Source organism: Hyperolius riggenbachi, chromosome 9 (genome assembly GCF_040937935.1).
Source record: "Hyperolius riggenbachi isolate aHypRig1 chromosome 9, aHypRig1.pri, whole genome shotgun sequence".
NCBI classification, from domain to species: Eukaryota; Metazoa; Chordata; class Amphibia; order Anura; family Hyperoliidae; genus Hyperolius; species Hyperolius riggenbachi.
In genome coordinates, this window is record NC_090654.1 from 284,321,345 (window position 1) to 284,346,192 (window position 24,848).

Consider the following 24,848-nt stretch of genomic DNA (forward strand, 5'->3'; position numbering starts at 1 on the left):
CAGGAGAATAGAGGTTTAAATTAGCTTTTGCAGCCTGACAGTTACTCTTTAAGCACACAATAGCAGAGCATGTTATGTCCAGTGTTCGTTAAGCTTATTATTCGTCACCAGCAGTGTATATGCTGTATTCTGTATTCTACACCTCAATCTCTGTATCCTCATGTAAGGACATTCTCATATTGCCCCCAGTCCTATACAGCACTATGGTCTCAATTCACTAAGCATCAGCGCATTCAGTAATTTTTACCCATCGCCTTGCCAAATACCAACTCACTAAACCTATTACAGCGCTGAAAAGTAAAATTGCTGACTTGTGCGGTAAATACCTGGAGAAATTGCAGTTCACAAAGATAAAAGTATTCGGTAAATCAATTAAAAGGTTTTGGTATTTACCGGCTCTGACCAGCTGGTAACTCACAATCTCCAAGCGGTAACATAGTGACAGATGTAGCAGACAGCCAATAGGGAGAGCCACACATCCCTGCTTCTCACCCCATTTGATCTGATACTCTGGAGGGCAGGACTTCAGAGCAGGAGAAGACATTTAAAAAGGCTTTTCTGTATCCCTTTAGATGTGTCTATCTATATGGTATACAGAAAAGCTCCCTTTAGTGGCTACAGCCCATCTAAAGGTATGCCATGGCTGCACTGAACAGAAAAACCCCAACTCATGCACACCACTTGTGGGAAGACTGGCAGCTTCCTGTCTGACCTTTTCCGCAGCTGGTGAGACTAATGCTACATACACACTTGAGATAAAAGTCTTTGGAAAATGAAAGATCACAGACCAATTTTACCCCATTCCATGTAGTATGAGAGCCATACCCACACAGTCTATTCTATAAGCCCGTACACAAGTCCTACGGGAGGCAACGACTGGGCGGTGTTTCCGCCGACAGTAGCACGTGTGTACGCGCTGTCGGCGGACTGATAAGGCTGTTTCTGAGTGGAACAGGCTTATCAGTCCGCCGGCAGTGCGTACACGCGTGCTACTGTCGGCGGAAACACCGCCCAGTGGGAGGCAACGACGGACCCATCGTTACCTCCTGTAGGATGTGTGTACGGGCCTTATTGAGCTGAACTCCCCATCAGATAAAAAATCTTTGCACGATGCTGCACACAAAGATGCTGTACACATGCAACAGATCAGTATCTGCAAAAGATCCGTTCCTGCAAAATGCATTCATAGTCTGTGATATCTGCAGATCCTCATACACACCTTGTTTAACAGACATTCATTCATCTGTAGATCAGAAGATCCATCCTGGTGGATCTGATCTGCAGATGATTGTTCGCTAAACAAGGTGTGTGTATAAGATCTGCAGATATCATAGACTATGAATGCATTTTACAAGGACAGATCTTTTGCAGGAACAGATCTTTTGCAGATACTGATCTTTTGTGTCTGTACAGCATCTTTGTGTGCAGCATCTTGCAAAGATTTCTGTCTGATGGGGAGTGCAGCTCCATAGAATAGACTATGTAGGTATGGCTCTCATACTACATGGAAGGGGGTAAGATTTCTGTCTGATGGGGAGTGCAGCTCCATAGAATAGACTGTGTAGGTGTGGCTCTCATACTACATGGAAGGGGGTAAGATCTCTGTCTGATGGGGAGTGCAGCTCCATAGAATAGACTGTGTAGGTGTGGCTCTCATACTACATGGAAGGGGGTAAGATTCCTGTCTGATGGGGAGCTCAGCTCCATAGAATAGACTGTGTAGGTATGGCTCTCATACTACATGGAAGGTGGTAAGATTTCTGTCTGATGGGGAGTGCAGCTCCATAGAATAGACTGTGTAGGTATGGCTCTCATACTACATGGAAGGGGGTAAGATTTCTGTCTGATGGGGAGTGCAGCTCCATAGAATAGACTGTGTAGGTATGGCTCTCATACTACATGGAAGGGGGTAAGATTTCTGTCTGATGGGGAGTGCAGCTCCATAGAATAGACTGTGTAGAGTATGGCTCTCATACTACATGGAAGGGGGTAAAATTGGTCTGTGATCTTTCATTTTCAAAAGACTATGGTCTGATGTGTGTATGAGCCTTTACTGAGCAGAGCTTAGTAAATTGAAGCATGTATTTTCGGTATTTTACCGCATGCAGAAAAAATTAGGGCGTTCGGGGGAAAAAAAGTGTAAAATACCGAATATGGTATTTTACCAACCTAAATTATTTTACCGAATGGCCCTTAGTGACTTGAGGCCTAGTTGTATAGCGTGTGTGTTCATATTGCCGTATCGCTCCTATGTGTATACAGGACTGTGCTCAGATCCTCCTGCTGCGTGACTATATTAAAGAGGAGCCTGGGTGAAAGATAGCGCCTGCAGTGTAAAGCTGTCTATTACGGCTGCACTGATCGGCAGGAGGTCGGGCTAATCACTCACCCGCTCGCCTGTAATTCATTAAAGCGGGATAAAATGCCATTAATAAAATATTGAAAAAAAAATGTATTATTCAAAATGTCAAACATTTCAAAAAAGTCTTCCTTACCTTAGAAATCACATGACTGATCAGCCAGCTCTGTGATTTCCAGAGCCGAGGAGGAGGAAGCAGATCTGTCAGCGATTTTGCTGCTTTCCTGAGATTTTTGAAGCTCAAAATAGATGCTTGCCCAGGGTGAATGGAAAGAAAAGCGTTTACATGGCGTCTGAGCTTCATTAACCTCCCTTTAACTTTTTTTTTAAAATCATGTAGCTAGCCTAGCGCTAGCTACATGATAGCCGCCGTGCAGTGGCATCCCCCCACCCCTTCCGATCGCCTCAGGCGATCAGAACAAATAGGAAATCCCGTTCAGAAGGGAGAAAATAAAATCTGACACTTACCAGGGGCTTCTATCAGTCCCTTATAGCTGTCATGTCCCGCGCCGTCCTCCAACGATCACCCGTTCCCCGCTGCCGTCACCGCGCAATTATTCGTCCTACAAGGCAAATAATGCGCTCTCGTCATCGTATTTCAGTACGAAGTTTTCTTGTATTGCGCAGTAAGCTTTCGATGACGCGAGTACGGCCGTGCAGCCGCAGTTGGATGAGATGCCGCGTTAGACCGGGGCCGGCGACAGTGAACGGCGGATCGTTGGAGGACAGCGTGGGACATTACTGCTACAGGGGACCGGTAGAAGCCCCAGGTAAGTATGTTTTTATTTTCAAAAAACCCCACCCCCAGATAACCCATGTAAATACCTTGTAAAAAATAAGGCATTTTATTCATTCTTGTTTTCACTACAGTTCCTCTTTACACCCCCATTCCCCCCTTCAGCAGTGATTGAAACCAGTCAGAGCACCTGATCCCCATGCTTTTTCAGGGTCTGTGACTAAAAGTATTAGAGGCAGAGGATCAGCAGGAAAGCCAGGCAATGTGCATTGTTTAAAGGGCAACTGAACTGAGAGGGATATGAAGGCTACCTCCTTGTTTTTCATTTTACTCAATGCCCATTTCCTGGCTGCCCTGCTGATCTATTTGGCTGCAGTAGTGTCTGAATCACACACATGTAACAAGCATACAGTTAATCCAGTCACACTTCAGTCAGAAACATCTGATCTGCTGCATGCTTGTTCAGGGGCTATGGCTAAAGGTATTAGAGGCATAGAGGATAAGCAGGGCAGCCAGGCAACTGGTATTGCTTAAAAAGAAATATGGCCAGGGCAGGCTGTAGAGTCGGTACAATAATCATCCGACTCCTCAGTTTATGAAACCTCCAACTCCGGGTACCCAAAATTACTCCGAATCCACAGCCCTGAAAATGGCAGCCTCCATATCCCTCACTTCACTTGTCCTTTAAAAGGAAATTAATATAATTTAAAGGGAACCTAAACTGAGAAGGATATGGATTTTTCCTATTAAATAATACCAGTTGCCTGACTCTCCTGCTGATCCTCTGCCTCTAATACTTTTAGCCACAGCCCCTGAACAAGCATGCAGATCAGGTGCTCTGACTGAAGTAAGACTGGATAAGCTGCATGCTTGTTTCAGGTGTGTGATTCAGGGCTCGTTTCCACTATTGCGGTGCGGAATCGCCTGGATTCCACCGCTGATGAAATCTCATGCGGATGCGATTCCGCATGCGTTTTTTGCCGCGAATTCGCATAGGTGAGGGTATATGCGATTTTAACCATGTCATTGCCTGTGTGAATTTACATTGGTACCTATGCGAATTCGCGGCAAAAAACGCATGGGGAAAACGCATGCGATTTCCCTATTAAATACATTGTGTGCGATTCGCCTGCATTCCACATGCAGGCGAATTCTGCAGGGTGTTCCGTGCAGATTTTCTCTGCACAGTAAAACGCTCCCGCAGACGCATAAGTGGAAACAGGCCCATTCACTTATATTGTCTATGCGAATCCGCATACGCAAGCGGATTCGCGATAGTGGAAACGGGGCCTCAGCCACTACTGGAGCCAAAGAGATCAGCAGGACTGCCAGGCAACTGGTATTGTCTAAAAGGAAACATCCATATCCCTCTGTTTAGGTTCCCTTTAACATGAAGTGTGTAATCCAGACTCCTCCTCCTCCTTACAGGCCTGCCTACACACAGCCATCCTCTGCTTCTGACCCCATTACTGTATATCTGTGTATGGATGCTTAGATTATCTCACTCACTATGGTGTGCCGTGATGGACATTTCACAGGAATATGAAAATGGCGTCTAGTGACCTATTTCTGCTTGCTTGCCTCTCGTGCTGGTCTCTACCTATTAAGGTGTCCATTAACCTCCCTGGCGGTGAGCCTGATACAGTGTAGGGCTAGCCGTCGCATGGGGATCACATGGCCCCGGAAGGATTTTTTTATTTTTTTTTTAATAAAAATTGTTTTATTTCGTTGAGCTAGCACTTGGCTGGCTAACCATGTCCTCCAAGTCCCTCCGATCACCTCCGGTATACATACCCCCCAGTGATCCCGCGATGGCGCAGCCTTCCAATCAACACCCTGCTTCGCTATGGGGAGGATCGGAACTGCACATGTCATGTCCGATCGTCGCCATAGCAAAGAGTGAAGCCAATTGGGAAGCTGCGGCTTTCGCAGGATCGCGGACGGGTGAGTGTTGCCGGCAGCGATCGGGGGGGGGGGGGGGGTCAGACCGGTGTCGGGGGACTTGGGGGCCACAGTTAGCTAGCCTAGTGCTAGCTAACATTAAAAAAAATACTTTTAATTAAAAAAAATCAGCCACCGCATCTGTGTACCGACTCCAATCTTACAATCCTGTGGAGTCGGTACAAATACACTTGCATATAACAATCTTGTTGATTGAAAGTATGTAACATAAAAGGCATTTCATCACTGCCAAAGCTTAGGAATTTTAAAGCTATATTAAGATGGCTTCTGCTTCCTGGTCAGGAAGCTGACGCTCTACCCTGTCAGCCATCCTGGCCTGGAAATGTCAACATTAATGGCCTAGCATGTCGTCTGTATAATAAGTTTCACTGGTGCACCATATCAATTAAGTTCGAGTGTAGCCACACCATCTAGCAGAAAAAGGCCTCTACCTTTTCTATATCTGATAGAAAAAAGGACCATTTTTCTGCTAGAATCTGCATGGTTTGTGTCCGTCCACGTCTAAGAGATGTGACCTCACTTCCTGTACTTGGTCAGTGGGACAGGAAATGAGGTACAAATAAAATCCTGGGAGGGGTTTGAATAAATTCCCACTCTAGACAAATGTAGGAAGAACATTCCTGAACGACATGCTTACAATTATGACAACCACTGTCAGATCTGGCACCACCAAATTTCCACGATCCTGTCTTCCCTAGTACCCCAAATTACTCACCTGCTCCCATCCAGTCATGTCTTCCGCTGCTGCAGCTGCCATCCATTGGGGGTCTTTGCACTAGAAACACTGGTATAGCAATCCCTCACCCCCATCAGAAGCATCAGGCTCCCAATGGTTTGCAATAGACCAATGGAAATTGTCCATCACCAGGGAGCATTCCCATTGGTCTTTTGCTAACCAATGGGAATGTGATGCTTCTGATGTGGCTCTGGGATTGGTATACCGGTGTTTCCAGCGTGCAGGGACCCGAACGGATGGCAGCTGCAGCAGGCGGCACTGAGCGGGTGGTGATGCTAAAGCAGACCAGAAAACTGATGCCCAATGTAACAATTTGATCCGGAAAATGGATCATGTTTTACAGGCTTGGTTTTTCATGCAGTGCACTGTGAAAGGCGCCTAAATGCTTGCATATTAAAAGGCTTCTTTTTTGTTTCTTCTATACAATCCCACTTTAAAGGATACCAGAGCTGAAAGAATCTGGTAAAAAGTGAAGGTGCAGTGGGTAGGGGGGTATAAGCAAATACTTACTGTGCCTCCCGTTCCTCTCTGTCACTCACCATTCTCCTACACTCAGTCCTGTTATCCTCTGCAACTCCAAATCCGGACTTAAAGAAAATCTAACAAAAAAACCTCCCCTGGGGGGTACTCACTCCTCCCGGAGTGGCGGTGATGTAAATATTTACGTTTTGGCTCCAGCGCAGGCGCAGTATCCGCTTCTTCCCAAGGAGATAGGCGGAAATAGCCGATCTCCGTTGGGCCGCTCTACTGCGCAGGCGCAAGTCTCTGGCGCCTGCGCAGTAGAGCGGACCCGACGGAGATCAGCTGTTCCCGCCTATCTCCGTCAGAAGAGCCGCAGCAGCGCTCCCGTTGGAGCCTGGAAAGGTAAATATTGCACAGGCTGTCGAGTCTGTTGGGCCGCTGTTCGGAGGGCTGCAGCGAGACCCTTGTGGGACAGAGGAGGACGGGGGAAGCCTCATTAGGATACGGAGGCTTCCCCCTCCCGAGGTGAGTACCCCCAGGGGATGTTTTTCTTGTTACAGTGTCTCTTTAATGCGCTGCGCCTGCGCATTATGTCCGTTCTGCTCTGGCCACGCAATGATGTCACAGGACATGATTGCGCTCGATCCCCTCACGTCTTGACTCGCCATGTGATGCGCATGCCAGGACGCTGAGTGTTGTCAGCTTTTTTTTCACTGTAGCGGTCCTTTAAATATTTCTTGATTAAGAGACTCTGTGATTAAAAAAAGCCCTCTGGGGGTACTTATCTCGGGAGGGGGAAGCCTCTGGATCCTAACAAGGCTTCCTCACCTGTGAATTTTGGAGGAATCCAGCGCTGAATTCCCCCCCCCCCTCCCCCAACAGCTTAAAGTGAACCTCCGGACTAAAAATCTACTCAGCAGAACTGAAAAGGCTTGGTGTTTCACAGCATCAGAACTTTATTTTTCTTACCAAAGCATCATTTTTAGCTGTATTTTTAGCTAAGCTCCACCCATCAAAGAAAACTGCGCAGGCTTCTTTCCCCTGATGCTGTGCAAAGCATGATGGGATTTCCTATGTTGTTGTTCACGTTGCCTAGCAACTGGGAGGGGTGATCAGGACACAGGGCAGTTGGAACTGTGTCTCATGCTCCCTGTCACCTCCTTTCAACCAAAAAGATGGCTGCCCCCATGACATCACAAACCTGTTCTTTTAAAACAGGGTGGGTAAGAGATTATCTATTTTAAATAACATAACTAATGTAACCTAATGACAGTATGTTTTAGGCTGGAGTTCTTCTTTAACAAGAGAAGATTTGTCATCCAGCGCAGGCGCACTAGCAGCTCTCCGTTCGGGTTAAGGCATAAATAGCCAAACCCGATCGGATCCGCTCTACTGCGCAGGCGCAAAGGACTCCATCCTGCGCAATAGAGGGGAAACAATGGGTTTTGGCTATTTCCGCCTTAACCGAACGGAGAGCTGCTAGTGCGCCTGCGCTGGATAACAGAGAGGTAAATATTTACCTCACAGTGGTCCGGGGGCTGCAGCGCTGGATTGCCGGGACACCGGAGGAGTGGGGGGAAGCCTCTGGATCCTAACAAGGCTTCCCCCCTCCCAAGGTAAGTATCCCCCAGAGTTTTCTTTTTTTAATTACAGATCCTCTTTAAAGAGGAACTCCAGCCTAAACAAACATACTGTCACTAAGTTACATTAGTTATGTTAATTAAAATAGATAGGTAATATAATCTCTTACCCACCCTGTTTTAAAAGAACAGGCAAATGTTTGTGATTTCATGGGGGCAGCCATCTTTTTGGTTTTAAGAAGGTTACAGGGAGCATGAGACACAGTTCCAACTGTCCTGTGTCCTGATCACCCCTCCCAGCTACGCGCGATAGGCTTCAATTCTCAAATTCAAAATGGAAAAGAAAAAAAAATTTGCGCAAAAACAGCAGAAGGAGAACATCAGAAATCCCATCATGCTTTGCACAGCATCAGGGAAAAAATGCCTGGGCATTTTTCTTCTGTGCAGCTAAAAATGAGGCTTGGGTAAGAAATACAAAGTTCTGATGCTGTGAAACTGTTAGAGAAACGCCAAGCCTTTTCAGTGCTGCTGAGTAGATTTTTAGTCTGGAGGTTCACCTTTTAAGGTTCCCATTCACAGTTATTTCCCTCTGACGTGGCAAAATTGATCAATCCCTCTCCAATCGGAATCGGGTTAGAGAGGGATTGATTCTTTCCACACACAGCATGTTGATACTCTATAGGCTTTAACTGAAAATCGTTTGAACCCCAGTGTTGCAGTGTTCAATAGCAACACTGTGGCCCATCGTTCCATCTCAATTCTTGACCCTGATTGACCTGACTTTTCCGGCTTGTCCGTTCAATACTACCAATCGATTTTAGGCTGTGTGATAATGCAATAGAATCCTGGCAGATTTGATCAGAGTGGTCAAATCTGCGGGTCATCAAATGTAAAAATTGATGCATGAATGGCCTGCTGAATCCTATTGTTATTTAGTATTTATATAGCACTGACATCTTCTGCAGCACTTTAGAGTACATAGTCATGTCACTGACTGTCCTCAGAGGGGCTCACTATCTAATCATTACAATAGTCATATACAGTGGTTTGCAAAAGTATTCGGCCCCCTTGAAGTTTTCCACATTTTGTCACATTACTGCCACAAACCTGAATCAATTTTATTGCAATTCCGCGTGAAAGACCAATACAAAGTGGTGTACATGTGAGAAGTGGAACGAAAATCAGACATGATTCCAAACATTTTTTACAAATCAATAACTGCAAAGTGGGGTGTGCGTAATTATTCAGCCCTGAGTCATTACTTTGTAGAACCACCTTTTGATGCAATTACAGCTGCCAGTCTTTTAGGGTATGTCTCTACCGGCTTTGCACATCTAGAGACTGAAATCCTTGCCCATTCTTCTTTGCAAAACAGCTCCAGCTCAGTCAGATTAGATGGACAGCGTTTGTGAACAGCGGTTTTCAGATCTTTCTACAGATTCTCGATTGGATTTAGATCTGGACTTTGACTGGGCCATTCTAACACATGGATATGTTTTGTTTTAAACCATTCCATTGTTGCCCTGGCTTTATGTTTAGGGTCATTGTCCTGCTGGAAGGTGAACCTCCGCCCCCCCCCCCCCCCCCCCCCCCCCCAGTCTCAAGTCTTTTGCAGACTCCAAGAGGTTTTCTTCCAAGATTGCCCTGTATTTGGCTCCATCCATCTTCCCATCAACTCTGACCAGCTTCCCTGTCCCTGCTGAAGAGAAGCACCCCCCGAGCATGATGCTGCCACCACCATATTTGACAGTGGGGATGGTGTGTTCAGAGTGATGTGCAGTGTTAGTTTTCTGCCACAAATAGCGTTTTGCATTTTGGCCAAAAAGTTCCATTTTGGTCTCATCTGACCAGAGCACTTTCTTCCACATGTTTGCTGTGTCCCCCACATGGCTTGTGGCAAACTGCAAACGGGACTTCTTATGTACCAGTCTCCATCTCTGCAGCCCTGGCAGCCTCTAATCTGTATATAAATGTTGTGTGTTTACATGTGACAGGAAGGGCCGGTGTTTATAGACGCACTGATGCCTGCCAGTCACTGGAGGAACATTATCCCGGGCACCTGAGAAGCGCTGGCTGTTCCCTGCATCTGACTGTCTGTCTGTTACAGCACTCCTGAAATGACAGGAATATGCAGGCTGCCATATTTATTTCCATATGAAGGCTGAGATATTTATTTCCTTTCAAACAATACCAGTTGTCTGGCTGTCCTGCTGTTCTCTTTGGCTGCAGTAGCGTCTGAATAGCAACCCTTAAACAAGCATGCCGCTAATCCAGTCAGACTTCAGTCAAAGCAACTGATCTGCTTGTTCAGGGTTTATGGATAAAAGCATTAGAGGCAGAGGATCAGCAGGACAGCCAGGTAATGTGGATTATTTAAAAGGAAATAAAGGGCAGCCTCCATAGCACTCGGTTCAGGCGTACAAAGTGCTAGCTGCGTGTAACAAAGCGAAAAGCGAACAAATCGGCCCACCAGGGGCTGAGAAATCCTCCAGCGGCTCGGGCTTACCGCTGAGGAGGTTAAAGCGCTTTTTCAGAGCGATTCGTTTTTTCACTTCCTGAAGTCAGTCAGGAAGTGAACGCTTTCACCTGGAAATTAATTAAAACAATGAATCGCTGGGGAAATCGCTATACAAAGCATTTTTCTGGTGCTTTGCGATTTTCCTATGGCTTCCATTGAGGCAAATCGCCCCACGAAGATGGTACAGGCAGCGCTTTGGTGAGCGGAGCAGAATCTAACCGCTCAGATGTGACACTCTCATAGGAAATCATTGCACAAGCGCATTTAGGGAGATTTTCAAAAATCGCCGGCGCTTAAAAAATCCAGAAAGCGCCCTTAGCGTGAACAAGCCCTATGTGTTTGCGTTTTTTCAATTGTTTTCATTTTTTAATGGAGTAAAATGCAGTATCATTTATTTAATAAGAAACCCAGTCCTCTGCATCGCCATTGAAATACAATATGTGCATTATACATGCGTTTTTTGAGACATATGCGGCAAGTTGTGTGTTTTTTGTAAAATGCATATTTGTGTGCTTTTTATTCAGTCCATAGATTTTCATTATGGGCAGAAACACTAGCGATTCTGCCTCGCGTGCTACAGTAAAACTGTAGAGAAGGGAATAAAGATACTCCCCTACAGCGAGGTGAGGCTCTGGGTCCTATTGAGCCTTCCCGCCCTCTCTCGGACCATCCAGCGCCATCACCCCCGTTGTATGGATTTGACCATCTGGTTGAATACCTCTTCAGAAAGCTCTGCGGGCGCTCGTGTCTCTTGAGTGTCCACAAAGCTGTGCGGCTCTTCACTGCAAAACTGGATGAGAGCGCACTTGCAAATGCATGCGCAATACAGAGCCACCTGTCTTTGGGAGCACCTGGGGACAGCAGTGCTCCCAAAGCCTTCCGAGGGCTCCCAGATGCGGCATAACTTCATCGGGGGTAAAGAGAACACGGAGAGTGGACAGAGAAGGCTAATAGTGGCCATACACTGGTCGATTTCCCATCAGATCGACCAACAGATAGATCCCTCTCTGATTGAATCTGATCAGAGAGGGATTGTATGGCTGCCTTTACTGCAAACAGATTGTGAATCGATTTTAGCCTGAACCTGCCGCCCCTGCATACATTACCTGGTCCGGCCGGCGCGAGTCCCTGCTCTCCTCTTCTCTGCGCTGGGTTCCGAGTCCGGCAGGCTTCACTGAACTTCCTGTCCCGGCAGTAAGTTAAAACAGTAGAGGGCGCTCTACTGTTTAAACTTACTGCCGAGACAGGAAGTTCAGTGAAGCCTGCTGGACTCGGAACCCAGCGCAGAGAAGAGGAGAGCAGGACCCGCGCCGGCCGGAGCAGGTAAGGTATTGCCTCGGTCGTCGGGCCTTCGAATGCCGCTATCTATGCGCTCCCGACCCGCCGGTGATCCAGCAAAATCTTCCACACGGACGGAATGGCGGGAATCGACAGGAACGATTGATTTCGGACGGAAATCGATCGTTCTGTCAGCGTTTGCGCAACGATTTCACAGCAGATTCGATCACAGTGATCGAATCTGCTGTATATCGGTGGGAAAATAGTTAGGTGTATGGGCCCTTTAAATAGGATCCAGAGCCCTACCATTCTGAAGGTGAGTATGATCCCCCCCCCCCCCCCCCCCCGCCCTTGCTTCAGTTTTAGTAGTGCTGTACACTAAGCAGAACCGCTTGATAATGAGTTACCTCTCCATAGGTATCTGCTTTTTTTTTTTTTTTTATCCCTACAGAATTGCTTCTAACCAGGACTGTGAAGTCGGTACAAAAATCATTCAACTCTGAGGGCCACTGTACGCCAAATACCCGCTAGCGGTTTTTAAAGCTGTGTTTCAGAGCGATTCTAGGCATGTTTAGGGCCCAATCACACTTGAGCATTTTGCCGGCGATTTCGGCAAAACGCTATCACTTTTGAAAGCGTTAGTGTAATAAAACCCTATGGGCCCGTTTTTACTTGGGCAATTTGTGGTAATCGCCGCAAATCGCACAGAAACTGAAAAGCAAACGCGTAGCCTGCACCATTTTCAGGTGATTTCCCAGCGATCGCGTTTCAGTGCTATAGAAGCGCTAAGCTGTCCACTGTCCAGTGCGGAAAAATCACTCCCATAAAAATCGCCTCTGTTTTGCCCTTTCAAGTGTGAATGGGCTCTCAAAAAGATTTTCTACACATGCCTAGCGGTTTCTGGAGCATTTTTGTGTAGCAGGTTTTATATTTTGTTACAGTAAAGCTGTTACTGAACAGCTTCTGTAACAAAAATGCCTGGAAAACCGCTCTGATCTGGCGTTTTTCAGAGCGGTTTTCCACTTTCCTATATTTAACATTGAGGCAGAAATGCCTCGGAAATCAGCAGAAATGCTGCAGGACCTGAGTTTGCATTTGGGGAAAAAACGAGTCACTCTGGTGTACATCTGTCCATTGAAATACATTAACCAAGCGGTTTTCTATCTCCAAGCGTTTTAAAAACCGTTCAGAAGCGCTCTTGGTGTGCACCAGTCCTGACTTAAAGGGAACCTAAACGGAGAAGAATATGGCTGTTTCCTTTTAAACAATACCAGTTGCCTGGCAGTCCTGCTGATCTCTTTGCTGCAATAGTGGCTGAATCACACACCTGAAACAAGCATACAGCTAATCCAGTCTTTCAGTCAGCACCTGATCTGCATGCTTGTTCAGGGGCTGTGGCTGAAAGTATTAGAGACACAGGATCAGCAGGAGAGTCAGGCAACTGGTATTATTTTAAAAGGAAAAATACATGTCCTTATCACTTTAGGTTCCCTTTAAAGGGGAACTGACGTAAGAGGTATACGGAGGCTGCCATATTTATTTCCTTTTAATCAATACCAGTTGCCTGGCAGCCCTGCTAGTCTATTTCTCTGCAGTAGTATCTGAATAACACCAGAAACAAGCATGCAGCTAGTCTTGTCAGATCTGACTTTCAAGTCTGAAACACCTGATCTGCTGCATGCTTGTTCAAGGGCAATGGCTGATATTATTAGAGGCAGAGGATCAGCAGGGCTGCCAGGCAACTGGTATTGCTTAAAAGGAAATAAACATGGCAGCCTCCATATACCTCTCTCTTCAGTTCCCCTTTAAAGACCTGTGTGTGTGTGTGTGTGTGTGTGGTGTGTATGTACGCTGTGTTGCTTGGTTACTGATCTGTGTGATGTAGACATAAGCTCCAGCTGTAATCTATGCATCGTATAGTAGAAGAGGGGGCGTGTCTGTATGTAGGGCAAACCATCAGTTAAAGTCCCAGGTCAAGTTCCTTGTTTATAATAGCATGTCACAGAAAGGCCACTACAGTATTAAATGCACTTCAAGGCCAGGTTCAGAGACAGATTTTATTTGCTTTTTAATCACTGAACCTGGACTAGATGTTGTTAAATTCTAAAAACACACATGCTGTTTATTGTAGATTATAGGTATTACTGTTGGAACTGCATTTTAAAGAGTACCTGCTGTTTTAAAGATAGTCTGCCATGCCAGACTAGTGGACCTGAACTCTTGCGAAGGACTGAAAGAAAAACCTAGAGAAATGCATCCTGTATGTATTTAGAGAGTTTAGCCTATCCCCCCCCCCTATCGGCGACTAATCACAAGTGTAATGTGATCTCTCAGCTGTGTCAGCTGGCTGCCTGGGAAGAGCAGCTAATTTTTTAAACAAGGGATGTTAATCCTATGCCTGCTTCCATGAAAGCAGGAAGCAGACACACTGCAGATTTATTGCAGGGTTTGTATCCAGCAGTGGCTGGATAGTGTAATGGTTAAGGGCTCTGCCTCTGACACAGGAGACCAGGGTTCAAATCTTGGCTCCTCCTGTTCAGTAAGCCAGCACCTATTCAGTAGGAGACCTTAGGCAAGTCTCCCTGAGGCCTGGAACCCACTGCAAAACGCTATGGCTAATCGCAAGCGCTAGCATTTTGTATGAGCAGTTTGTCAGCGGTTTCATGAGCGTTTTAGGAAGGGATTTTACAAAGTGTATCAATTTGCCAGCGGTTGTGTAGCGATTAGCGTTTTAAAGTCTGATTGGTCCTTTCAATTTTAATTTTGTTAGTGTGTTGTAAGGTTAAAACGCTAGCAAAATCGCTCCATACAGGTTTTAATGAGCGATTAAGCCAGCGTTTATATACTTTACATTGAAGCGCTAACGCTCCCAAAATGTTGCATGTCCTGCGTTTGCGATTTGAGGAATCGCAAACGCTCCAGTGGAAGTTGCCCCACCCATTAACATTAGCTGAGCGTTTTGGCAAAACACTAGCATTTTGAATCGCTCCAGAAATGCTCACAAAACCGCTCTTGTGGGTTCCAGCCCTCACACTGCCTATAGGGCGCCCCCTAGTGGCTGCAGCTCTGGCGCTTTGAGTCCATGTTCTGTGTTTGTTTGTTTGTATCAGCTTTAACAAAAAAAAATTTCTATAAAGGTTATTATGCTGGTGCTTATCTTTTAGAGCAGAGAGGAAGTTCTGAGTTCAGGTCCGCTTTAAAGAGGAACTGACGCGGAAATCTTAAAATTTAACCACTTCACCACTGAGGGGTTTTACCCCCTGAGCACCAGAGCAATTTTCACCTTTCAGCGCTCCTTCCATTCATTCCCCTATAACTTGATCATTACTTATCGCAATGAAATGAACTATATCTTGTTTTTTCCGCCACCAATTAGGCTTTCTTTAGGTGGGACATTATGCCAAGAATTATTTTTTTCTAAATGTGTTTTAATGGGAAAATAGCAAAAATGTGGGGAAAAAAATAATTATTTTTCAGTTTTCGGCCATTATAGTTTTTAAATAATGCATGCTACTGTAATTAAAACCCATGAAATGTATTTGCCCTTTTGTCCCGGTTATAAAACCATTTAAATATTTTATTTGGAAATAAACGTGCATTTTTTTCATTTTTGCGTCCATCCCTAATTACAAGCCCATAGTTTATAAAGTAACAGTGTTATACCCTCTTGACATAAATATTTAAAAAGTTCAGTCCCTAAGGTAACTATTTATGTATTTTTTTTAATTGTAAATTTTTATTTTTTTTTTTTAATTACAAAAAAAATAAATGGGGAGTTTGGAAGGTAATGAGTTAATTTTATGTGTAAAAGTCATTTATTTGTATGTGAAAAATGTGTAGGGTGTAGTTTACTATTTGGCCACAAGATGGCCACAGTAACTTTTTGTTTTAATGCAACCTCCAAGCTTCCTTCCGGAAGCTTGGAGGAAGTACTTGGAGGCTGGACACGTGAGTTTTTTCTCACAATGATCGCGCTGCCCATCGGAGAGCAGCGGATCATTGCGGGGCTTAGATCAACGAACGGGAATGGATTTTCCCGTTCATTGATCTCTGGGCGAGCGGGCGGCGGCGTGTTTACTAGCGGCGGGCGGCGTGTTTACGAGCGGGAGCGCGGGCAGCGTCGGGAACGCGGAAAGTACGTATTTCTCCGTCCCTGGTTGTTAAAGGATGGAAAAAGGGGCGGAGAAATACGTACGCGCGGGGGTAAAGTGGTTAAAACGCATACAAATAAGTACATTTCTTCCAGAGTAAAATGAGCCATAAATTACTTTTCTCCCATGTTGCTGTCACTTACAGTAGGTAGTAGAAATCTGACATTACCGACAGGTTTTGGGTTAGACCATCTCTTCATGGGGGATTCTCTGCATGGCGTTTATTCTTTATAAAGACATTCCCCGAAAAGATTTATACAGTGATGCCGGACAGCCTCCCTGCTCGCCGTACACTTTTTTGGCAGTTGGACGGAGCAACTGCCATTCATTAAGTGCTTTTAAAAATAAGACCTTAAGAACCCCCCATGAGAAGATGGGCTAGTCCAAAATCTGTCAGTAATGTCAGATTTCTACTACTTAGTGTAAGTGACAGCAAGATAGGAGAAAAGTAATTTATGGCTCATTTTACCCAGGAAGAAACCTACTTCTTATTTCTATGTGTTTTTTTTTTTATTTTAAAGAAAACCTGTATTGACAAAAAGTTCCCCTGGGGGGTACTCGCCTGGGTAAGGGGGAAGCCTCCGGATCCTATCAAGGCTTCCCCCGTCCTCCTGTGTACCACGGCGGTCTTGCTGTGCCCCTCCGAACGGCGGGGATGTAAATATTTACCTTGCCGGCTCCAGCGCAGGCGCAGTATCGGATTTCCACTCGGCGATAGGCGGAAATGGCCAATCGCTGTCGGCACGCTCTACTGCGCAGGCGCAAGTCTCCTGTGTAATAGAGCGGACCCGACGGAGATCGGCTATTTCCGCCTATCTCTGTGCTGAGAGCCACAACAGCGCCACCCGCTGGAGCCAGGGAAGGTAAATATATCAGCGCTTGTCAGGCTTGTTGAGCCAGAATTGCCAGACACTTCGGGGGAGCCAGCGCAGGATTGGCTACAGCGGAAGGGGAAGTCTCATTGGGACCCAGAGGCTTCCACCTACCGAGGTGAGTACCCCCCAGGGGAACTTTTTTTTTTTGTTACAGGTTCTCTTTAAGATTTTCGCCACAGTTCCTCTTTAAGTCTCATCCCAGGGAACAGATTGCCCAGCGAGCTCATACATTCTAGGCTAGAGAGAGGAGTGATAAGGGCTGGAATGTGTGGCCTGGATAGCGGCTGCTCTCAGCAGAGGGTGCAGAGATGGGATGAGGACAGCCAGAGACTGCAAGGGAAGTTTACTGCCAGTAAAAATACGCTGTTGCTTCACCACGACTAGTATAGCCAGGCTGAAATGCGATAGCCTATTATTACTTATAATTGTTTTAATTAGATCCTGCAATTGTCTATTGACCTCTCTTGTATTCCGCTTTCACCCCAGACTAAGGATAGGTCAGAAGACCCCTCCCCTCTGTCTCTAGATGCGCTTTTCATTGGATGCTGTCTCTGATCAGAGGGAGGAGGAGGAGTTGGCTGCAGTTTTCTAGTTGTCTTCAATGCCCAAGCTTTCCAGTGCCCTGTACTGTAGTTTAGTCCCACGTGCCCCCAGTTCATTCTGATCTCTCCAGCTTTCTGGTGCCTCCCTCCCTTGTAGTGTTTCCCCAGCTTTGTAGCTAAAGTGAGAGGGATATCAAGGCTGCCATAATTATTTCCTTTTTAATCAATACCAGTTACCTGGCTGTCTTCTGATCTCTTTGGCTGCAGTAGTATGTGAATCAGAGACCTGTAACAAGCATGCAGCTAATCTAGTCAGGCTTGAGTCAGAGCACTTGATTTGCATACTTGTTCAGGGTCAGGCAGCTTTTACACTCGGTATGATCTTTTACAATCACACCACACCGTGTCCGAGAAGTTGCACTATGCATTACATTACAGCCACGGCGCACAGAAATCAGTGCTTCACTTCCGGGATATATACACAAGTCATCCGGTAACGCATGGCATGCAGCGTGTTACCCTCCGCGCCATGATCAGAGGAAAGGGTTTAGGGATATGCGCACATTTAAAATGGAGTCTGCATTCGAATTGCAATGAGCTAGAAAGATTCGGATATCTGGTTGAATAGAATGGTCTGGTGCTGGTCACATGGCCACTGTCAGGTTGAATAGAATGGTCTGGTGCTGGTCACATGGCCACTGTCAGGTTGAATAGAATGGTCTGGTGCTGGTCACATGACCACAGTCAGGTTGAATAGAATGGTCTGGTGCTGCTCACATGACCACAGTCAGGTTGAATAGAATGGTCTGGTGCTGCTCACATGACCACTGTCGGGTTGAATAGAATGGTCTGGTGCTGCTCACATGACCACTGTCAGATTGAATAGAATGGTCTGGCTTAGGTCACATGACCACTGTCGGGTTGAATAGATTGGTCTGGAGCTGGTCACAAGACCACTGTCAGGCTGAATAGATTGGTCTGGAGCTGGTCACAAGACCACTGTCAGGCTGTATAGATTGGTCTGGAGCTGGTCACGTGACCACTGTCAGGCTGAATAGATTGGTCTGGAGCTGCTCACATGACCACTGTCGGGTTGAATAGAATGGTCTGGTGCTGGTCACATGACCACTGTCAGGCTGAATAGATTGGTCTGGAGCTGGTCACATGACCACTGTCAGGTATTGTGGCCACATGGTTTTTAGTTGATGATTTGCAGGTGAGACAAGGCCACACACTGGATGTCCCTGACCTCTGTTCCCCGGGTACGTTCTTTTTCTTATACAGTACATTCTTACTCCGCCTCCTAGCTACATTTTTAAAACAGTGATTCCCTGCATCTTTTGAACAGAATTCCTCGATTTTAGAAGATTACATGAGAGCCCTGACCACACTGCTAAAAAAAAACAGGTCTGTCCAGGCAAAAAGAGAGATACTGTAAGACATTTCCATCACTTATCTTCCACATCAATAGTCCTTGCTTAATTTCTAATGTTTTGATAACCTTTTCCTTGTAGTTCTCCCAAGGTGTGATCTCTGCTGTAATTAAAGCAGACTTGAACTCTATCATGGCACATGATGAAAAGTCTTTATACCACATATAGTTGCTGAAGAAATTCACTGCTCTGTGTGCCATTTAGCCAGATCAGAGTCTAATTAGTTCTTAACTGCATCAGTGCATACCTTTCAACCTTTCAACTTTTTGATATGAGAAAGGGGAACTGAAGTAAGAGGTATACGGAGGCTGCCATATTTATTTCCTTTTAATCAATACCAGTTGCCTGGCAGCCCTGCTAGTCTATTTCTCTGCAGTAGTATCTGAATAACACCAGAAACAAGCATGCAGCTAGTCTTGTCAGATCTGACTTTAAAGTCTGAAACACCTGATCTGCTGCATGCTTGTTCAGGGGCTATGGCTAATAGTATTAGAGGCAGATGATCAGCAGGGCTGCCAGGCAACTGGTATTGCTTAAAAGGAAATAAACATGGCAGCCTCCATATACCTCTCTCTTCAGTTCCCCTTTAAGCCAAGCCCCTGCCACATCTCCTAATCACTCTTCCAGCACACCCCTAATCCTACCCCTGGAACACCCCTAGTCAAGCATCCCATAAAGATTTCATTAGAAAAATGTTTTATAATTCAAACCACATTGATCCGTTCTATCCTGGTTCATTTTCCTTCATCTTAACATTTGAAAATAAGAAATATATCCATTTAAAAATAAACCGTGACCAAGAATTGATCTTTATCCCAATCAGTAGCTGATACCCCCTTTTACATGAGAAATCTATTCCTTTTCACAAACGGATCATCAGGGGGCGCTGTATGGCTGATATTGTGGGGAAACCCCTCCCACAGGAAGCTGTGAGAACAATGGTCCTGGCAGTTTCCTGTCTGTGAACCTCGATACATTGTGGGAAATGGCTGTTCACAGCTGTGTCCAACTGCTAAAAAGGCAAACAGAATCTCCTTCCACGGACATCACCTGCCATCAGTAAAAATGTCACCATGTGATAAATGTCAGAATGTAAATCAGGGATTTAAAATACTTTACAATGGGCAAATACTGACTAAATAATTTATACATAATTTATTGTAAAAATGAAGCACTTTTTTATTACATTATTTTCACTGGAGTTCCTCTTTAAAGGATGGGAATAAAGTTAAGAGTCAGACATTTTTAAGTAGAAAAATACATATATTTACTGTACATAGATCTGTACATCAGTTCTGAAAGAGGGCAGAGGGATTTAGTTCCCAAAGCGGGACTATCCCTCCACAAGAGGGTCAGTTACTTGGGAGCTATGTCAATGGCTCTCTCCCCATACAGTAAACACTGAGGCTTCACCCTTTCAGTGCTTCCTGCAAAGTAAAACCTAGTTAAAACTTCAGTTTTTTGGGGCAGATTTGTATAAATTGTGATGAAGACTTCTCTTCAGACTCTCTCTTTAAGCCCTTAAAGGGAACCTTAACTGAATGGGGGGTAAAGAGTTTTACTTACCTGGGGCTATTACCAGCCCCCTGCAGCAGTCCTGTGCCCTCGGCGCCGCTCTGGAATCCTCTGGTCCCCCGCTGTCACTTAGTTTCGTTTTTGACGACTCACCAGTCGCCGGCCGCCATGCGTATTATTGGACGCATTCACCAATGCAATTAGCGCTGTTGCGGACGCGTTGCCGCTTTCCGCTCGCGTAGATATGCGGCAACGCGTATTTTTGTACGCGTTGCGGTCCGCAATAGCGCTAATTGCATTGGTGAATGCGTCCAATAATACGCATGGCGGCCGGCGACTGGTGAGTCGTCAAAAACAAAACTAAGTGACAGCGGGGGACCAGAGGATTCCAGAGCGGCGCCGAGGGCACAGGACTGCTGCAGGGGGCTGGTAATAGCCCCAGGTAAGTAAAACTCTTTACCCCCCATTCAGTTAAGGTTCCCTTTAAATCAGACTGGAGTGTTTTACTAGCGATTTCAGCTTGTCTGTAAATCGCTAGCGCTTGATAAAGCGGTATGGCAGTGCAAAATCAATGGTAGTGTTCACACTGTTGCAATTGTTGGTGATTATCGATTTGCTGAAATTACAAGTGCAGCATTTTTTTTTTATTTTTTTTTTAGCGATTATCGAGCTATTGCATTTCAATGTTAAACACAATCGTTCCAAAATCGCAGTCACAGTGAAAAATTGCAGGAAAATCACTATACAAAACGCTAGTAATTTTTCTAGCGTTTTGCGATTCCTAGTGTGAATGGAACCTAAAGCTACGTACACACATACGACAACGATCGTTCGTTGTGAACGACGAACAAACTTTTAATTGACGAAAGAACGACCTAAGTAAAGTTAGCTTTTAAAGGTGTGTAATGATCTGATCGTTAGAACGAATGTTACATCACGTAAAGCAACTGTTGCGCTTGCGCATAAAAATGAAAAGTTCCATGGAGAAATAGTGAAATGCACATGTCAAGCCTAGTACGAACGACCGTTTCCAACGATGTGCTACTTTTGCACACAATCGTCGTTGGAAAAAATCCACCAAGCTAGATCGTTCGTTTTTAACGATGTAGCTTGTCCGTCGTTAGACTTAATGGTCGTTGGCTGCTTTTTTTTTTTAAACGATCGTCGTTTGAAATGATCAGGGAACGATCGTTTCAACCGACTATAGTCGCATGTGAGTACGCACCTTTAGGACTCTGGGGCCCACTAGTCACTCTTTAGCAGCTCCGCGATTGCAAAACCGCTGCCTGCAGCAATTTCTAGATTGATCCTTAGCGATTGCATACAAGGCAAATGGCAAACGCATTGGGAATGGCACAGAAAATCGAGATACTGTGTGTTTCGGAGACCGCAAGTGATTTCATGATTTTGAAAACGTGGCCTGTACTAGGCCCCGGCCCTTATAGACAGTTTTGGAAGTCCTAGGTGGCTACAAATTACGATGAAATGATGATAATAAGCGATCTCCTGGAGTGCTGGTCTGTGTATGTAACGATTTTCAGGGAATGTGCGCTTTAGCTTTAACAGCTGTCGGCACTCAGGTGAAACATTTCTGCAGCGCAGCCAGCCTCTCAGCCGCATGCCTTCACTTCTCACTATGAGCGATGTCGCAATAAGTGTTTGTATTCCTGATTCACCCAATGCCACAACCTCTCCATTGCCAAGCGTAGCCACACCCCTCGATTGTGCAGCTTTGGCACAGAGCCCGTGTTTATTTGCAGAGCCACACTTTGGAGTTCTGCAGTTTGCAAAGCCACATTTGCTTCTTTAGTTGCTGAATCGTTAGGGCCTTCTGGTTGGTCGTTCGTTGCCGAGGGTCTCTGAAGGGAGACGCAGAGAATCTGCTAGATAAAGGCTCGCAAGCCCGGAGAAAAATAGAACTGTGATGTAATGACATCTTCAACAGGAAGTGTCGAGAGGGAGTCAATCAGTAAGGGAAGGCCCTGGTTTGTCAGCTGTGTATATGGCCTGGTTACACTCGGTTTCTGCTCAGCTGAAGAGCAACGTGTTTTCACAACAGCCGTTGTAAATAGTGGATAGGTTTTAAAAGAAAAACTTCTCCAAACATAGATCTAATTGCAGAGTGACCGCTTGACCACTTCACCCCAAATCGTTTTTTACTCTAACGGACAAGAGCGATTTTCACCTTTCAGTGCTCATCCCTTTCATTTGCCAATAGCTTAATCACTACTAATCACAATGAAATGATCCATATCTTGTTTTTTTCACCACCAATTAGGCTTTTTGGGGTTGTTTTCAGTAATTATTTTATTTTCTATGCATTTAAAATGAATTGAAATACAAGGAAAAAAATGAAAAAATACGCTATTTCTCAAATTTCATCCCCTATAGTTTTAATATAAACACTGCTACTGTATGTAAAACCCACACATTTTATGCTCCTATTTGTCCTGGTTATTACAAGATTTGAATTACGTCCGCAGTACAAAGTATGCTGACAAAATAAAGGTGTATTTTTTTCTGTTTTGTGTTTTTTGTTGGTTTTTTTTTTTTTCCTGATCTCACGTACACGGGAATGCGCACAGGAGCGCGCATGCGCGCGGCAGCGCTGCTTAACTTATAAAAACCGCCCTGGAGCCGTTAAGAGGCTCCAGCAGGACGTTTTATTACGCCTGCTTGTCTTTAAGTGGTTAAAGGATACCCGAGGTGACATGAGCTAGACATGGGTATGTACAGTGCCTTGCACACAAATAACTATATATTCCTTTTTTTTTTTTTCTTTCTCTGCCTGAAAGCGTTAAATATCATGGATGTAAGTGGCTGACTCAGTCCTGACTCAGACAGGAAGTGACTACAGTGTGACCCTCACTGATAAGAAATTCCAACTATAAAACAGTTTCCTAGCAGAAAATGGCTTCTGAGAGCAAGAAAGAGATAAAAAGGGTCAATAGTTCATTAGCTCTGGCATACTTCAATGAATGTGTCATTGAGCAAAAACAATAAAACAGTTAAAACTTAAAAAGTAGATTTAAACATAAAACGGTGGAATCTCTTAAAAAGTCCTTTTTAGGAGAAGGAAGATGGATTCAGTCTATTTAATTAGCTTATTTTCGCATCGGCTGTCCTTTAAGTACAGCACAGTACAGCACTGCACAGAGGAACTTTAGTGAAAAGGGGAAAAAATAAATCAATATATTGCAAAGTGAGAAGTTAAAAAATGGGAGAGATCAGGATGTGATTGATCTTCGCCATGTAATTTGTTCATGTTGTTTGATGCACAATTGGCCTGCAGGTCATCATCTTTACTGCTGGCAGACATGTAAAAAAATAGACGGCCCCAACTGCCATTATTTATAACCACACCCCCTAACAATGCGATAGGCTAATAGGTTGCTTTTGTTATAGATCTACCTATGCACAGAGGGAGATACTGGTTGCTTGGCAGTTGGAAATGGCTGTTACTTTGTGTGCACATGCCGCGATGCAGACACGTGATGTAACACGCATAAGCGTAGCCCACCGAGGTGAGGCCTAGACCAGTGAATCGAAACCTTGCTGCAGTGATTATTTCATGGTTGGTCAATGGGGGTGGTAGGTGCTCTTCAAAGCACACCTGAACCTAGGGATATGGAGGCTGCCATATTTACTTCCTTACAACAAAACCAGTTGCCTGGCAGCCCTGAAGATCCGGCTAATGCAGTCAGACTTCAGTTCAACATTGATCTCCATGCTTGTTCTGGGTCTATGGCTAAAAGACAGCCAGGCAACTTTTTTTTTTTTTTCTTACCCGGGAGTCAAACTAATTAATTACCTCATGCTTCACTGTCAGAGGCAGTACCTCTGTGCAATCTCAGCTTTAGGGCTTATTTCCATATCCGTGGCTCTGCATTGCATATGGAAACAAGTCCTAGGCCCTGAACACACCTGTGCGCTTCTGTCCGCTTTTTTTTAATCAGCACATCAATGTTACAGACTGATACACATTTCTGAAAAGTGGACAGAAGCGCACTAGTGTGTTCAGGCCAGAGGAAATGGGGCAGCCTCCATATCACTCACACTTCAGGTGTACTTTAACAGGGATCAAGGTAACCTTATCGCAGGCTATTGAAGCACCCCTACTACTTAATGACTATCTGCAGGTTGTTTTGTGACTTTGTATTCTTTTACAAGTAATATTTCTGCTTTTTGCTCACATTTTTTCTTCTTCTTTATTTCAGGAACCTCCAAAAGCTGGGAAAAGTGTCAAAAGTGGAAAAGAAGGGCCCGAAACTGTGGAACATGAAGTAAGTTGTGACAAGCCGGTGCTCACGGTTTCTGTGTCTGTTACAGGAGTCGTCAAGTCCTGCTACCCATTGTGCTACTTACCCAGGCTTCCTCCAGCCCCTGATAGCCGCTATGTCCCTCGCCGCAGCTCCGCCGGCCCCCGTTCCCCAACGGTGCACACGATGACCTCCAGATCCTCCTCCTACTGCGCCTGTGCGAGCGCCCCTGTCAATCACCTCCACATGACAAAGTAAAACCGAGCCAGAGAGCACAGCAAATGTTATATATGATAACCATAGACAAAAATGTGCGTATCTAGAGCTAACATCAAATAGAGCAAAAAAGAAAAGATCTCACAATGCACCAGATTCAAAGAGTAATAGATATAAATATTTTATTTGTTATCAAAAATATATATCAGATCGGCATTTTATAATA

At 45.1% G+C, this 24,848-nt stretch overlaps 1 protein-coding gene across 1 annotated transcript in view; it reads left to right on the forward strand.

The window, feature by feature from the left end:
• Positions 1–24,848, forward strand: part of PPP2R5C (protein phosphatase 2 regulatory subunit B'gamma) — a 224,364-nt gene that overhangs the window by 11,146 nt on the left and 188,370 nt on the right. Inside the window, exon 2 of the mRNA XM_068254708.1 lies at positions 24,365–24,430. Within this exon, the coding sequence (XP_068110809.1) occupies positions 24,365–24,430 (66 nt within the window). The remainder of the gene's footprint in view (positions 1–24,364; positions 24,431–24,848) is intronic.